This window comes from Oryctolagus cuniculus, chromosome 13 (assembly GCF_964237555.1).
Source record: "Oryctolagus cuniculus chromosome 13, mOryCun1.1, whole genome shotgun sequence".
NCBI classification, from domain to species: Eukaryota; Metazoa; Chordata; class Mammalia; order Lagomorpha; family Leporidae; genus Oryctolagus; species Oryctolagus cuniculus.
The window spans coordinates 68,161,206-68,175,324 of NC_091444.1; the positions used below are offsets into that span (position 1 = coordinate 68,161,206).

Below are 14,119 nucleotides of genomic sequence, written 5' to 3' on the forward strand. Positions count from 1 at the left end.
TTCCCTGCTGTGTTACTAAATGACCTCCCCCCCACCCCCACCCCAGTGTGCTCTACTGCATATGAGCTGCAAGGATTCCTGCTGCCTGCTCCACTGGCAGACTTAAGGCCAACACATCAGACTTGGGCAGGTGGCCTTCTTTGTGTGTGCCCCAGCTCCAGTTGTGAGGGGCAAACCAGTGAAAAGGAAGAAGGAAAATGTTTGCCCTGCATTTTTTTAAAAAAAGATTTCATTTATTTGAGAAGTAGAGCCAGAGAGAGAAAAAGGTTCTCCAACCACTGGTTCACTCCCCAAAATGGTCACAGCTGCTGGAGCTTCTTCCAGGTCTCCCACGTGGGTGCAGGAGCCCAAGCACTTGGGCCATCTTCCACTGCTTTCCTAGGCCCTAAGCAGAGAGATAGATTGTTACAGGAGCAGCCAGAACAGAAACTTGTGCCCATATGGGATGCCAGTGCCACAGGTGGAGGCTTAGCCCACTATGCCACATCGCAGGCACCTGCCCTGTGTTTACAACAGAGCTCCTCCACCCTCCCTCATCGAGCCTCTCCCCACCCCACCCCCCGCCCCACCTGCCCTCCCCGACCCACCTGCTCCAGTCATGTGGGAGAAAAAAGACTTTCAAGAAGCTAAATCTTAAGAGATGTCAGGAAAAAAAGCATTTTGTTCACTTGCACTGCAGCCATCCTGCCTAAGCCATCTGTCTCCTGCAGTACTACGGTAGCTGCTGCTGCTGCTGCTGCCTTGTTCTGTCCTTGCCTGCCTGAAGTCTCATCTAAGCCTTCCCTCGCTGTACAGGACTGACCTTCAGAGGTGACTCTCTGTTTTGATTTGGTGTCATGGAGATTGCCTTGTTACCAGGCAGAGAAACAGGTCCTTTTATGGTAGTGTGTAGGCTCCTTGTCTACTGATTAACTAGAACGTACTATTGACTTTAAGACACCTGGGACTGCAGAGGTGTATGAGGTGCATTGAATGTTTCCACCAAGGAGTGTGCTTTTCAGAGAGGAAGGCTGGCGGTGATGGGCTCGCTGACTCAGCTCCTGCGAGGTTTGTAATTCTCACTTTAGTTTAAAAGTCGCAGGCATTCTTGTTTAAAGGAGCGATGCAAATAGTATCTTAACAAATGTTTGGTACCCTTTGTTATACAAACTTGTATCTTTTTGTTTGGTAGTTTTGAGCAGTATACCTCAAATATTTAAACAAATGATGCAGCTACTGTATTTCTACTTCAGTTAACTTACTCTTTGCATTTTTATTCTCTTATTTTCAAAAGATCGCTGTAAAAGTGTTAAGTGTCACAGTTTACTGGACAGCATTCGTGTTGGTTTTAGCTTTATGCAGCTAACAACGTGAGCACAGGCACGGCAGTTAAATTGCTTTGTTCTTTGTGAAGTGAGGATCTGAGGATTCTAGGTCTTTGATTGATCAGGTTCGAGCAAGGGTCAGACGTGACTGTGTACCTGTACGGCTTCTTCTAGAGCACCAGATACTTGTCGGCTACTGCTCGGTACAGGGCTTCCTACTGCACATACCGGAGTACAGCAGGGTCCCTGGACAATCTGGGGACCCTTGGAAATGTCATTGATGATGACTGAAATCTAAACTTCTTTGATTGTGGCTGACTGCCGGGGCATCCATTTCTTTTGTTTTCACAGATTTAGCTCAGCATTTACTTAGCACCTGCCATGGGCTTCGTTGGGCCTGGGGGTTGAAAACTAGGGGAGGAGTGGTTCTAGCCTTTGTCCAGGTGGACCGGAAGCTCTCTGGTTCCCTGTGTCAGGATGCAGCGTGTGAGGGAAGTGCGCCTGCACCACTGCTGGTGTGCCACATAGGAAAGGTGGCCACACGAGCTGTGAGCACGTTCAGAGGGACTGCCTCTCCCGAGCTCTGGGCTCTCCGCACCGTGGCACCCAGCCAGAGAACGGGTACCTGTGTACTGCGGACTTTCTAGGGAAGGTCCTGCATTGACATTCTGCCAGAGTCGGGCCTGTATCTGCTTGTCTTGGATGTTACCGTGGAGGCACAGGAAAGCAGGAAATGGTGTGTTAATTACCATGAAATACTTGCTGCATTTATTTTGAAGGCAGAGAAGTAGTGGTGGCTTTGCCACTAAGGGTTGTACCTCAGGGTCCGCAGCAATTGCATACTGCCAGCCAGCCAGTCCCTTGTCTCTAGGCTGCTGCTCATCCGGTCTTGTTCCTCCTGGTGCTGGCCCCCAGTGAGGATTTTTTATATATCATTACATGTGACACATGTTCATGGTGCACTTGCCACGTGTCACATACACATACACCCTAGGTAGCCCGGGGGACATACAGGAGACAGATGCCCCACTCTCCAGGAGCTTGTCTAATTGAGAAGGACGTAAGCACTTGAATCACAAAATGGACAACTCCAGATTGACTAGGTGAGAGAGATTGCTACCTGGTCCGTTCGCTTTGCTGATCAGGAGTCGGGGGCCAGAAAGCTAAGGGTCTGTCCATGCGTTACAACCAGTTTTTCCTTCTGTGACACCTCCCCCCAACTGTCACACCTCCAAGAGGCTCTCACTGCAAGGGCTCCTTCTCCGCACCCCTTCCTCCCTGCCTGGGAGAGAGCAGCAGAGGGAAAACAAGCCGCCCTTGCCCTCAGGAGCTCTGCGTCTCCAGTCACAAGTGAGCTGGAGAGTGTGCATGATACAGGGTGCTGTGGGGGTGGGGCCGCAGGTGTCGTCAGCATCGTGGTCAGGAGGCCAGGACCCTCTGAGAAGGTGAGGTCTGAGGAAAGACCTGAAAAGATCTGAGCAGGGCACAGCCCCCAGGGTGCTCAGGTTAGGAGAGAAGGAAACCTGACCAGGAGCATCGCAGGCCAGAGAGGCTGCCCTGAGCGCTAGAAACCTCTGCCCTTGATGCAGGGTCAGGGTGGGATATTTACTGGGCGGTGAATTTGCTGAGGCTGAGGAAAGCAGCAGAGGACCTGGGTGTGGTGCCCAGCTGCCTGTTGTAAGGCGACTGCATGACACGGTGGCGGAAGCACCTGGGGAACCGGATCTGAAGGTGTGAACGGCAGTGCCTTGGACGGAGCAAAGCCGCCCTTGTCCTGTCTCTGTGCAAGCGCGTGAGGAGAGTCATCAGTGCCATGTCAGAGTGGACCCAGGCGGACACGTGTCTTAGTGTGCCGGCCCTGAGCAGAAATCACCACACACGAGTGTCCTTCCTCCTGTTTCAGACGGCCCACTCGAGACTGACCCTCCAGACTCCTGTCTCAGCCCGAGAAGCATCATGGCGGAGCCAGACTACACGGACGACGACAACCCTGAGCTGATCCGGCCTCAGAAGCTGGTCAATCCTGTCAAGTCATCCCGGAACCACCAGGACCTGCACAGAGAGCTGCTTCTCAACCAGAAGAGGTGAGGCCCTTTCCTGAGCCCGGTGCCCTTCCGGGAGGTCAGAGACAGGGAGAGGTGCCAGCGAAGCGTTCTTGACTATATTCAAGGCTGCATCACTTCCTCACATCCCTGGAGCACGCGCTCCCTCCATGAAGCGAAGCCCCTGCAGGCTCAGTTGCCTGAGGGTTTTGTAGGGTCCACAGCCTGTGCCCCAGCCCCCACTAAGGTGGATTCCCGTTTTAAAATGGGGACCAAAAGGCTGGATTTAGGATGGAATCTTGTCCTAGATAGAAGAGAAATCTGTGACTTTTTGCGTTTAAAGCCTCCTTGCGTTTGGGGAGGTACAGGAAGCATAGAAATCCCGCCTACAGTGGCAGAGAAAGGCCTCTAGCACCACACTAGACTTTAATAGATGACGATGCTCCTTCCTCTGCCTTTGTTTGCTTTTAAGTAGCATTTTAGATCATTATTATTTTCACTGTTACTATTCTGGAGGAGAGAAAAATATGTACTTTTTGTTGCCTCCAACAATTTGTTAGCCCCACTGTGCCATAAGTAATTTTGGACATTGGGCTGACATCCTTTTCTTTCCAGATGTTGTTGGGTGGGGCCAGGAGCCTGAGAGAGCCGAGGATGCCAGGTTACTTTAAGAACCAGTGTGCTTCCCTGAGAACTGTTTGCAGATCTGTGGGACTGTAAATCCCTTACCCACTCACGGTTGCTAAACCCTACTGAAAAAGTCTATTGAGCAGAAGTTGTGCAGACCAAGCTAAGCATTCAGATAATATTTTGGAGAGAAACCCAATTTTAAAAAGTGTTTTTACATGGTTTTTAAGAGGTGAGGGGGGATTTTTAAGTCAGTGCTCATTCCCGAGTATATTCCTGCCAGTGCTAATGGGTCCTCTCCCAGGAATTCTTAGTAACTACATCTCTCTCTAAAGGTTGTGGGAAGGCGGCTCCCTTTCTTTTCTTTTCTTTTTCTTTTTATTTTTTTTTTTTTTTAGATTTATTTATTTATATGAAAGACAGAATTACACAGAGAGAGAGAGGACTTCCATCCAGTGATTCACTCCCCAATTGGCTGCAACAGCTGGAGCTGTGCCGATCCAAAGCCAGGAGCCCAGGGTCTTCTTCCGGGTCTCCTATGTGGGTGCAGGGGCCCAAGGACTTGGGCCATCTTCTACTGCTTTCCCAGGCCATAGCAGAGAACTGGATTGGAAGTAGAGCACCCGGTCTTGAACCAACACCCATATGGGATGCCGGTGCTTCAGGCCAGGGCGTGAACCTGCTATGCCACAGCGCTGGTCCCCGGCTCCCTTTCTTTTTATCTCTTGCATATACTAGAGTGCTATCGGGATTAAAGTTTATTAAATCAAATGCAAGTTTGAAAATTTTAAATAAATATGTAGCTTCTACCTTTTTTACACAATAGAGAAATAAAAATGTGGATTTGGTGTTATTGTATCCAAATCAAACCAGAACTATGTAAGTTCCTAAATATACTTGCTAAAAACACCACAGAAAATGGGTGCAGTCCTGCCTGGGAAGTTTTGGTGGGAAGCTCATCAGTTTAGTAGATTCCAACACAGAGCACAATTGTCACTTATTGGTATTCTTTTTCTTTTTGTTTTTTGTTTTTTAAAATTTAGTTATTTATTTGAAACACAGAGTTAGAGAGAGAGAAAATGCATCTGTTGGTTCACTCCCAAAATAGCCGCTGGGGCTGGGCCAGGAGCAGCTGTGCCTTGAACCAGCTGGCTTGAGCCCCCCAGACTCCTCTTGCTGGAGAGTTCTCCCCAGGTGAGGAGGCAGCTTCATTTATAAAGAGGTTCACGTGCACATGGATCTTAGGTGGAGGTACCATGAATGTAGGCTTTTTGAGTCTGCCCCCAAATATTTTTTTTTCAAAGATTTATTTTATTTATTTGAAAGACAGTTACAGAGAGAGGTAGAGACAGAGAGAGAGGTCTTCCATCCACTGGTTCACTTCCCAGATGGTCTCAACGGCCAGAGCTGCGCAGATCCAAAGCCAGGAGCCAAGAGCTTCCTCTGGGTCTCCCACGTGAGTGCAGGGGCCCAAGGACTTGGACCATATTCTACTGCTATCCCAGGCCATAGCAGAGAGCTGGATCAGAAGTGGAGCAGCTGGAACTAGAACTGGTGCCCATATGGGATGCTGGCATTTCAGGCCAGAGCTTTAACTTTCTGTGCCACAGTGCCAGCCTCTGCCCCAAATGTTTTTAATGGTTTCTGTGCAATGTGAAACATACCTTTCAAAGTTACCTGGTAATGAGAATTTAAATGATTGCAGTCTTTTTAGAGGGCAGTTGGTAGTACTCATCAAATAGGCAGATGGCTTAGCCAGTGTTTCTACTTCTGTGGGCAGAGCCAACAGAAGCACTTGAACAAGAGGGCAGATGTAAATGCATGCAGGGGTTCGTTACCTCATTGGTCTTTTTTTCTTTTTTTTTTTTTTTTTTTTGACAGGCAGAGTAGATAGAGAGAAAGGTCTTCCTTTGCCGTTGGTTCACCCTCCAATGGCTGCCGCGGCCAGCGCACTGCGGCCGACACACCGCGCTGATCCGAAGGCAGGAGCCAGGTGCTTCTCCTGGTCTCCCATGGGGTACAGGGCCCAAGCACTTGGGCCATCCTCCACTGCACTCCCTGGCCACAGCAGAGAGCTGGCCTGGAAGAGGGGCAACCGGGACAGAATCCAGCGCCCCGACCGGGACTAGAACCCAGTGTGCCGGCACCACAAGACAGAGGATTAGCCTATTGAGCCGGGGCGCCGGCCACCTCATTGTTTTTAATAGTGAACAATTACCAATAACCTAGATGTCTGTCCATAGAGAAGTGGCAATGTTGTGACACTTTGGTGGCGTGAATTGTGGTATGTCACAAAGAATGAGGAAAATCTCTGTAGGTGTAAAAAATATAGAAGAACACACTGTAAGTAGCAGTTATGTGTGCATTCAGGAATGAGAAGGGTTCTTAATGGCAGGAGCTTCAGCTTGTACAATTTGGGGGGCCACCGTTACAGAAAATATAGTGTAAATTGTGGCTTCGTGATTTTTACTGGGGAGGGTTTGGATGTGCTTTGACTTTTTCTTTTCTATATATTGATAAGTTACCTGACTTTTTGCAGGGAGTGAAGAGTACTTTTTAGTTTTATAATTTTTAAAATTGGCTTCACCCAGGTAGCTCCATGACCATTAATTAGATTTGGCAATCATTGTTGGTCTTGGCCACCAGGATTTGATAATCCGTCAGACATAAAAGGATTGAAAGTACTTGTTCCGGGTATAAATCAGAATTGATTAAAGAAAAGCGACTGTTCTCATGCAAGAGATGCTACTGTAGTATCTAGTGCTGTAGTATGTAGAACTGTGTACCATCTCTGCAGTCTGATCTGTTACAGAAACAGAAGGGCAGTGCTTGGCTTTTTCTGTTCAGCAAAGTTAAGAGATCCATTATGATAAAATATTAAATTTATAATTGCTTGACTGTTCTAAGTGCAGATTAGCATATTATAAGCACCATTTTCCTGAATTTTCTGTCCTTAAATATTTTATCTTAATGTTGCCGTTGTGTGAAATCTTTGCACAGAAGATGAATAATGTATCATAGTTAAACCCATTCATATATTATGATAAAATGTCAGCTTTATGTGTCATACATCAGAGTTTGTTCAGCAGGTTTTGCATAATCCACTGAGTTTAATAACAGATAAAGTTAATTTCACCAGTAAAAAGAGAAAGAAAACTTTGAAATTTAAGTTATTCAGAGAGCTCATAATTATTCTTTATCATAAAATTTAAATCTCTTAATTCTGTCTGGATGGTCATATACCATGGTTTTGTAATAATCATGAAATTGAGTAGATCTATATTCAGATGATTAAAGTCAAATTTTCATGTGGTTAATGACACTTCTATTCTGAATAGTTAGATTACTCATAAGTAAATTTTATTGTACAGATGAAAGATTTAATTTCCAGAGTGTTCTGTGTACCTTTGTACTCCTCTGTGGCTTTGGAAATGTTAGTGGACACCAGGGGTCTGTCACTTGGGGTATTGCCAGATAACCAGGAAGGTTTTACTTACCTGTGACAGTAAAGGTGTAGTTCTGGAAGAGCAGACTGCCTCCCTGCGAGGAGTCTACCCTCGCTCTTAGAGCCAAGAGTAGAGGGGGTGGATGCAGGAAGGAGCAGACGGCGGGGGAGGGCCCTCTAGCGCAAACACATCTTTTTCCTTGTGTGTTCAAAATAAGCTCTGATTCCAACTGTTTTTTTGTAGCCTTAATTTCTTCGTTGTCCAATGGTCTGGCCCCCTCCAAGTCTAATGTTGCAAGACAAGCTTCGTGCCCCGGGTTCTAGGGTTTCTTTTTAACCTTTGGCTATAATACCTGTGAAACAAAACATAATTAAATCACAGGAGGAACTTGCCTTTTCTGTTTCACAGAAATTTTGACTAAACTTAATTTTTTTTAAAGATTTATTTCTTTTTTTTTTTTTTTTGGTAAGAAATGTTGCTCGTTTTTTTTAAAACTTTTATTTAGTAAGTATAAATTTCCAAAGTACAATTTATGGATTACAGTGGCTCCCCCCCCCATAACTTCCCTCCCACCTGCAACCCTCCCATCTCCCGCTCCCTCTTCCATTCCATTCGCATCAAGATTCATTTTCAGTTATGAAGATTTATTTATTTGAAAGGCAGAGAAAGAGGGAGAGAGATCTTCCATCCGTTGGTCATTCCCCAAATGGCTGTCTATGGCCCAGGCTGGGCCAGGCAGAAGCAAGGATCCAGGAGCTTCTTTCAGGCTTCCCATGTGGGTGCAGGGGCCCAAGCACTTGGGCCAACTCCCACTGCTTTCCCCAGGCCACAGCAAAGAGCTGGATCAGAAGTGGAGCAGCCCCGACTCAAACCAGCACCTATGTAGGATGCCAGCACTGCAGGCAGAAGCCTAACTGTCTATACCACAGTGCCAGCCTGTAAATTTAAGTTTTTAACTAAAAATTCTGCTGTTAGTTTAGGAAGTTTGTGGGGAAAAATGCAATTAAAAGGTAAATTTAATTTGGTGCAAAAAAAAAAATTGTGAAATCGTACAAAAGCAATTTTCAAAATGTTCGTAGAAAACATGGTTTACACAAAACGGCCTCAATTTCAAACGATTTTTGCATCAAAATAAACTTACATTTTAATTTTACTTTTTACAAGCTTTTTGAAGTACCTTCATGTGATTTTGATGGTGTGTTCTTTATCATCAGAGATACTGATTGTGGGGCTGGCACTGTGGCATATTGGGTAAAGCCGCGACCTGCAGTGCTGACATCCCATAGTACTCTGCTGTGGCCTGGGAAAGCAGTAGAAAATAGCCCAAGTCCTTGGGCCCCTGCACCTGCGTAGGAGACCCAGCAGAAGCTCCTGGCTCCTGGCTCCTGGCTCCTGGCTCCTGGCTCCTGGCTCCTGGCTCCTGGCTCCTGGCTTTGGATCAGCTCAGCTGCAGCTGTTGCAGCTGTGTGGGGAGTGAAGCGGCTGACGGAAGACTTCTCTCCCTTTCTCTACCTCTGCCTCTCTGTAACTGCCTTTCAAATAAATAAATAAGTCTTTAAAAGAACAAAGATACTGATTGTTAGTCTAACAGCTAGGGGAGACTAGTTGAAGTAAGTAACTAGAGGACACAATCAGGAAGAGCTCAGTGGTTCAGTCTGGCACACTGCAAAGCTTGCACTGAAGAAATCCTAAGGAAATGTCAGAAGAGAGAGAAAAGTCCCGTGAATCCTAGCTCACAGAAATCCCACGTGAGACCTGCTTCCCCGAAACACTGCAGATGGAGGGTGGCTAGTGAGTGGCCTGATTGGGTTTTGGTTCTCCCCATTTGAGGAAAGGTCAGCCTGATGTTTCCCAGAAATGCACAACTTGCCTGAAGCCTGGCTGCTGTGCGTTGTAAATTACAGACTACGCCGCTGAAACGATTGAAGCGGGAGGAGCACAAGCCTGGCCCTGGGATAGGAGTGCCCCTCTTAATGACGTAACTCTGCCCGTGCAGAGCTCTCTCTTAGATCTGAACAACGAAGAACAGGGAGAGGTTTACAGGACAGTTCCTCTGTCTAGCCTGCATTTAGTGCTTGTCAGCAGGGACTAGACCTTCGGAAGCCTCCCCATGACTGCAGGCAAAGCCGCCACATATCCTGGGCATCTTCATCTCCATCTTCAGCGTGGATGGCCATCACACCCATCACAGAAGCGAGCTGTCCCCTGCTTTCCTCATCCAGTGCCCACCAGCATTACCCTCCTTTGCATAGCCGTGTCTTGCACCCCTTTCGTACTCAATACCCTGTTACCAAATGAACAGATCTCACATACTCTTTGGAAAATTCTCTTGCCTTTCTCTCATGCTGGTCATTCCTGAGGTCACTAGTGTTACCCGTTGGCCAGTTTAACTTAGTAGAGATAGACCTCTTTTATGTGGCCAGTACGTTTATGTTAAATTTCTCATAAAAGATACGCATATTAGATTAACATGTTTACTGTCGGTTGATTTTTTTTTTCAGGGGTCTTGCCCCTCAGAATAAACCAGAATTGCAGAAGGTGATGGAAAAGAGAAAACGAGACCAAGTAATAAAGCAGAAGGAAGAGGAAGCACAGAAGAAAAAGTCTGACTTGGAAATAGAACTACTAAAACGACAGCAGAAATTGGAACAGGTAGGGGCGATGGGGTGACAGTTTTCATTTTTGTCCCAAGAAGTAAATAATGTTGGAGCAAGCACAATTTACAAGACATGTCAGATACGAATGCTTATTCAGAAATCCAAAATCCAAAACTTATTGAGTGCTAGGATGATGCTCAAAAAGTGAAATTTTTGAGCATTTTGGATTTTTGGATTAGGGCTGCTCAGGTAATAAAGTCTATATAAATATTCCAGAATCTGAAATGCTTCTGGTCCCGGGAACTTGAGAAAAGGATTATTCTACCTATACCATGAAGGAAAAATATGAGACAGAATGTCAGCAAGTGATACTAGATGCGTTCAAGGCAACTGCAAGGATTCTGTTGAGGACCAGCCTCCAAGTGATCTGATACTTCAGAGCGACTGTTAATCTCAGAGTTTTGCTTTCTAACCTTGACTACTCAGTTCTCACCATCCCTGTGTATTGTTTGCAGAAACAGCCAGTGGTTGCTGCTTGTGTACAGAATTACCCCAGATCATACCTTTTTTTCCCTTTTAAGTGGAAGACTAGGAGAGAATTTCTTCTTCCAAGAAGTGGTTAGGGACTACAGAAAAGAACAGATCATTTTGAAAAGTTTCTCAGTTTGTAAATAACATCCCTGTCTTTGAATTTATTTAGCTTGAACTTGAGAAGCAGAAGTTGCAAGAAGAGCAAGAAAATGCCCCAGAGTTTGTGAAAGTGAAAGGCAATCTCAGAAGAACAGGCCAGGAAGTGGCCCAAGCCCAGGAGTCCTAGGCTGAGGCTGGGTAAGACCCGGCACATTCTCACCCATCACCGCACAGAACTGTGTCTGTAGGTGCCTCCTCAGCGCTGCTCTCAGGGCAGAGCCCCTGGAGACAGTTCCAGCCAGCAGAAAATTTGGGGTTCAGGTTTAGTTTTCCTACAATCTGAGTGGATAACTTATCTATGACAGTTGCATTTCCAATTCGCCAAATGAAGAACTTTGACCAGCACATGAGTTGGAATAATGGACCTGTGTTCAGAGACTGTAAAACAACAAGACAAGCAAAAACAGAAGAGAACACTGGAACAAATTCTCGAGAGTTGCACTACTTGGTTTTCTTCCAATCCAAGTTTGGTGGGGCATGGAGCCTTTTTTCTTTTTAGAGCTAAAGTAAATATGTTCAATTCTCCTTTTGGGATTCTATTAAATAATTTAGATTGCTTTGAAATGCATTTAATGTGTTATTTTCAGTATTTACAGATCTAAAAATTTTATTCGGAAAATCCCAAATTATCTTGCTTAATTTGCTTTTGCCTATGTTAGAATTAATACCAGAGAATTTACTGTTCCTGTTGGGCATGGCAGTTATGTTTATTGGCACTAAAATTCAGAAACTGGGGGAGAAGGTTGAAAGGCATGTAAGCATCTACCTTGATCTTGTTTTGATTCCTTTTGGTTGTCTGTGTAATATGTGCTACATTGCAGTTCCAAGAAGACACATCATAGAAATTCATATATTGCTTTGATAACAATAGCAATAGGGTTCAGTTTTGTTTTTAAATTTCTTGCTGAGCTAATCCATTTGCTGCAACCATCTCTTAATCCTTTAGAGAATGGAACTAGTCCATTTAACCCAGGTTTGCTGTCAAAAAGTACAAAATGCAAAATCTTTTCATTTCTTCTGAAAGCAGTGTGGGAAAATAAGAGCTGGGTGATAAGGACTTGTTTAGATACTTTAGTGTGCAACAGGTGTAGGTTGGACTCAAAGAGCCTTCCTTGGAAGATACGCAGCATTTGTATATTTTGAGTGACTTTAGAATCCAAACTTTGAAGTTTTTGGTTAATGATCGTTTATTTCTTAGTCTTTTTTCCTCTTGTGAAAAAGACTATTTTCCCACTATCTCAACGAAGATGCTGTCGATAATGACGGCACTGATGACTACTATATCGCATCTCTCAGGAAAAACCGAGGTGAAGGGAGAGGCTGTTCCGTTTCACCATTCTAGCTAGCATGCTAGTCAAAAAGAAGTCCAAGTTACAAGTAACAGCAGAGTTCTCCTGCAGTTAACTGTGTACTGCTGCTATAGGAGGAATTCTGGGGACGTAGCTGTGTTCTGCAAGGAGACAGTTCTGCCAGTAATTTCCACATTGAAGAGTCTTCTTGTACTTCCTGTAAAGACTCATAGGAAGCTGGATGCAGAGCTTTTAAATCCTTATTTAGCATAGTAGAAATTAGCTTTCTGTGGGAATGGTTTAGTTTTAGTAGCTGCCGATTAGGCCCATATTCAATCCTAACGTGAACAAGATAAAAGTAAATGAGTGATGGTACACTGCTAGTTAGAGAACTTGTTAGTTGATTACACCTGAAAATAGATTATTTGTCTCATCAAGAAGTATTATTTGAGTAAAATATGAGATGCTTAAGATGTTACTCTATAGTAGTTTGTTTTTGAAGAATGGAGTATTAGCTATTTTTTTCTACCATTCTTCCTTTTGAGAGAAGAAAGTACAAGATCATCTTGAAAGTACATTTCTGATTGCACATTGACCAGAGTTCTTTGTCTATATGGATTGATGACATGGTTTGTAAAATGAAGATTTGGGACTGCCCCATATCATTTTACCTAACTGAACGTTAAATCTTTACATCTGAATCGTTGAAACAATTCTACCACTTCATAAAATTGTCAAGGGACTGGACAGGCTCCTTTACCAATTCTGTTACTAGAACTTGGCAGGAATGCATTCTTCACTGGGAGAAAGTTCATTTGAAAAGCGTTTCTCTCCTGCTCTCACTGAAGCCTGCAGAACGATCTGCAGGGCATAGTCGAAGGTCTGGCCAAAAGAACACTTGTAAATAGCATCAGGTGGTGACTTAGGCTGAACAGCAGAGTGTACAGGTAGAGAAGAAGCTTTGAAGTTGCCGATTAGCTGGGCTCAAAGCCCAGGTTTAAGAGGTGATCAGTCTCCCTTCACACCTAACACTGTGCAGCCCAGACACCAGGACCCTGGCTCATCTCGGTGAGCAGTTTTGTGCTTTGAGCCACCTTTTGACAGAAAACAAATGGCTCCATTTTCCACTCTTTAAATAGTTCAGTGCTTTTATAGTCTCAAAGTAGTAAAGTAGTGTTGCTTTCTAAGCTATAACAGTTGACTTTATTCTTCTACTCTGAAAAATCCTGACTTGTTTGAGTGTATATAATATATATAAAGGGAGCCTTAATGGATTTGTTTTCATAATTTAATATTTTTTGTATTTGCTCTTGTATAATTGTTTTTAATGGAAAGTATAACAGAATTGAAGGTGGAATTCTTAGAACCAAAGTTATTCTTAATAAAAATCACCACATGCTTGGACCACACGGCTATGCTTGTCTGCTCTGTTTAAGATGGTGGGCGTCTGGAACCAGAGAGGGCTGTATTCAGTTCAAAGATTAGGTGGCTCCAAAGTCTCCCTCGGGTAAGACAGCCTTCCCTCCAAATCAGTAATGTCCTGTCTGTGGCAGCCAAGGCTGGCAATTTATTACCTGAAACAAATTGATGCTAAGATACCAATGGCTGTGTATACTACACTGTGCACAGAATACAGAACACCATAGCATCAGCCATCAGCCTTTCAGATACGTGTTCCGAATTTTAGGTGGCTTGGTAAAACACTGGGAGTGGGATGTACTGGGACAAGGACCATTGTTTAGTGCTTGTGAGTGACCTCATATGGTATGTCTGGAGTGTAATTATGAAATTTGTTGGTTTACTCAGCTAAAATAATGCCAGCCTCAAAGATTTTACTTCGGGAAGCTACATACATGACTGCATTACACTGTTGTGTTAAAATAGTGTGGAGGCTCCAGTCTTCATTGCTATGTGCTTATTTTCCCACTACAAGGTGTTACCCAGCTCGAGTATCATACTCAGGAGAGTAAAGATTTTTTTTTTTTTTTTTAAAGAAATAACTTATTTGAAAGGCATAGTTTTGAGAGAGAGAGAGATCTTTCACTCACTGGTTACTCCCCAAATGGCCACAATGGCCAGGGCTGGCCCAGGCCAAAGCCAGCTGCATCCTTGGGATAACCAGAC

The 14,119-nt window shown here is 44.6% G+C and overlaps 1 protein-coding gene across 4 annotated transcripts in view; it reads left to right on the forward strand.

Moving 5' to 3' along the window:
• The window catches only part of FAM107B (family with sequence similarity 107 member B), an 80,313-nt gene extending 66,914 nt beyond the window's left edge, over window positions 1-13,399 (forward strand). For 3 of the 4 annotated variants that reach the window (XM_008268120.4, XM_008268122.4, XM_017347691.3), the window contains 3 exons: window positions 3,208-3,388; window positions 9,921-10,071; window positions 10,717-13,399. In XM_008268120.4, the coding sequence (XP_008266342.1) occupies window positions 3,261-3,388; window positions 9,921-10,071; window positions 10,717-10,833 (396 nt within the window). In that variant the 5' untranslated portion in view covers window positions 3,208-3,260 and the 3' untranslated portion in view covers window positions 10,834-13,399. Of the gene's footprint in view, window positions 1-907; window positions 1,048-3,207; window positions 3,389-9,920; window positions 10,072-10,716 lie in introns of those variants that run through there. The other variant, XM_008268119.4, reaches the window with a different exon arrangement.
• Window positions 13,400-14,119: the final 720 nt, after the last annotated feature.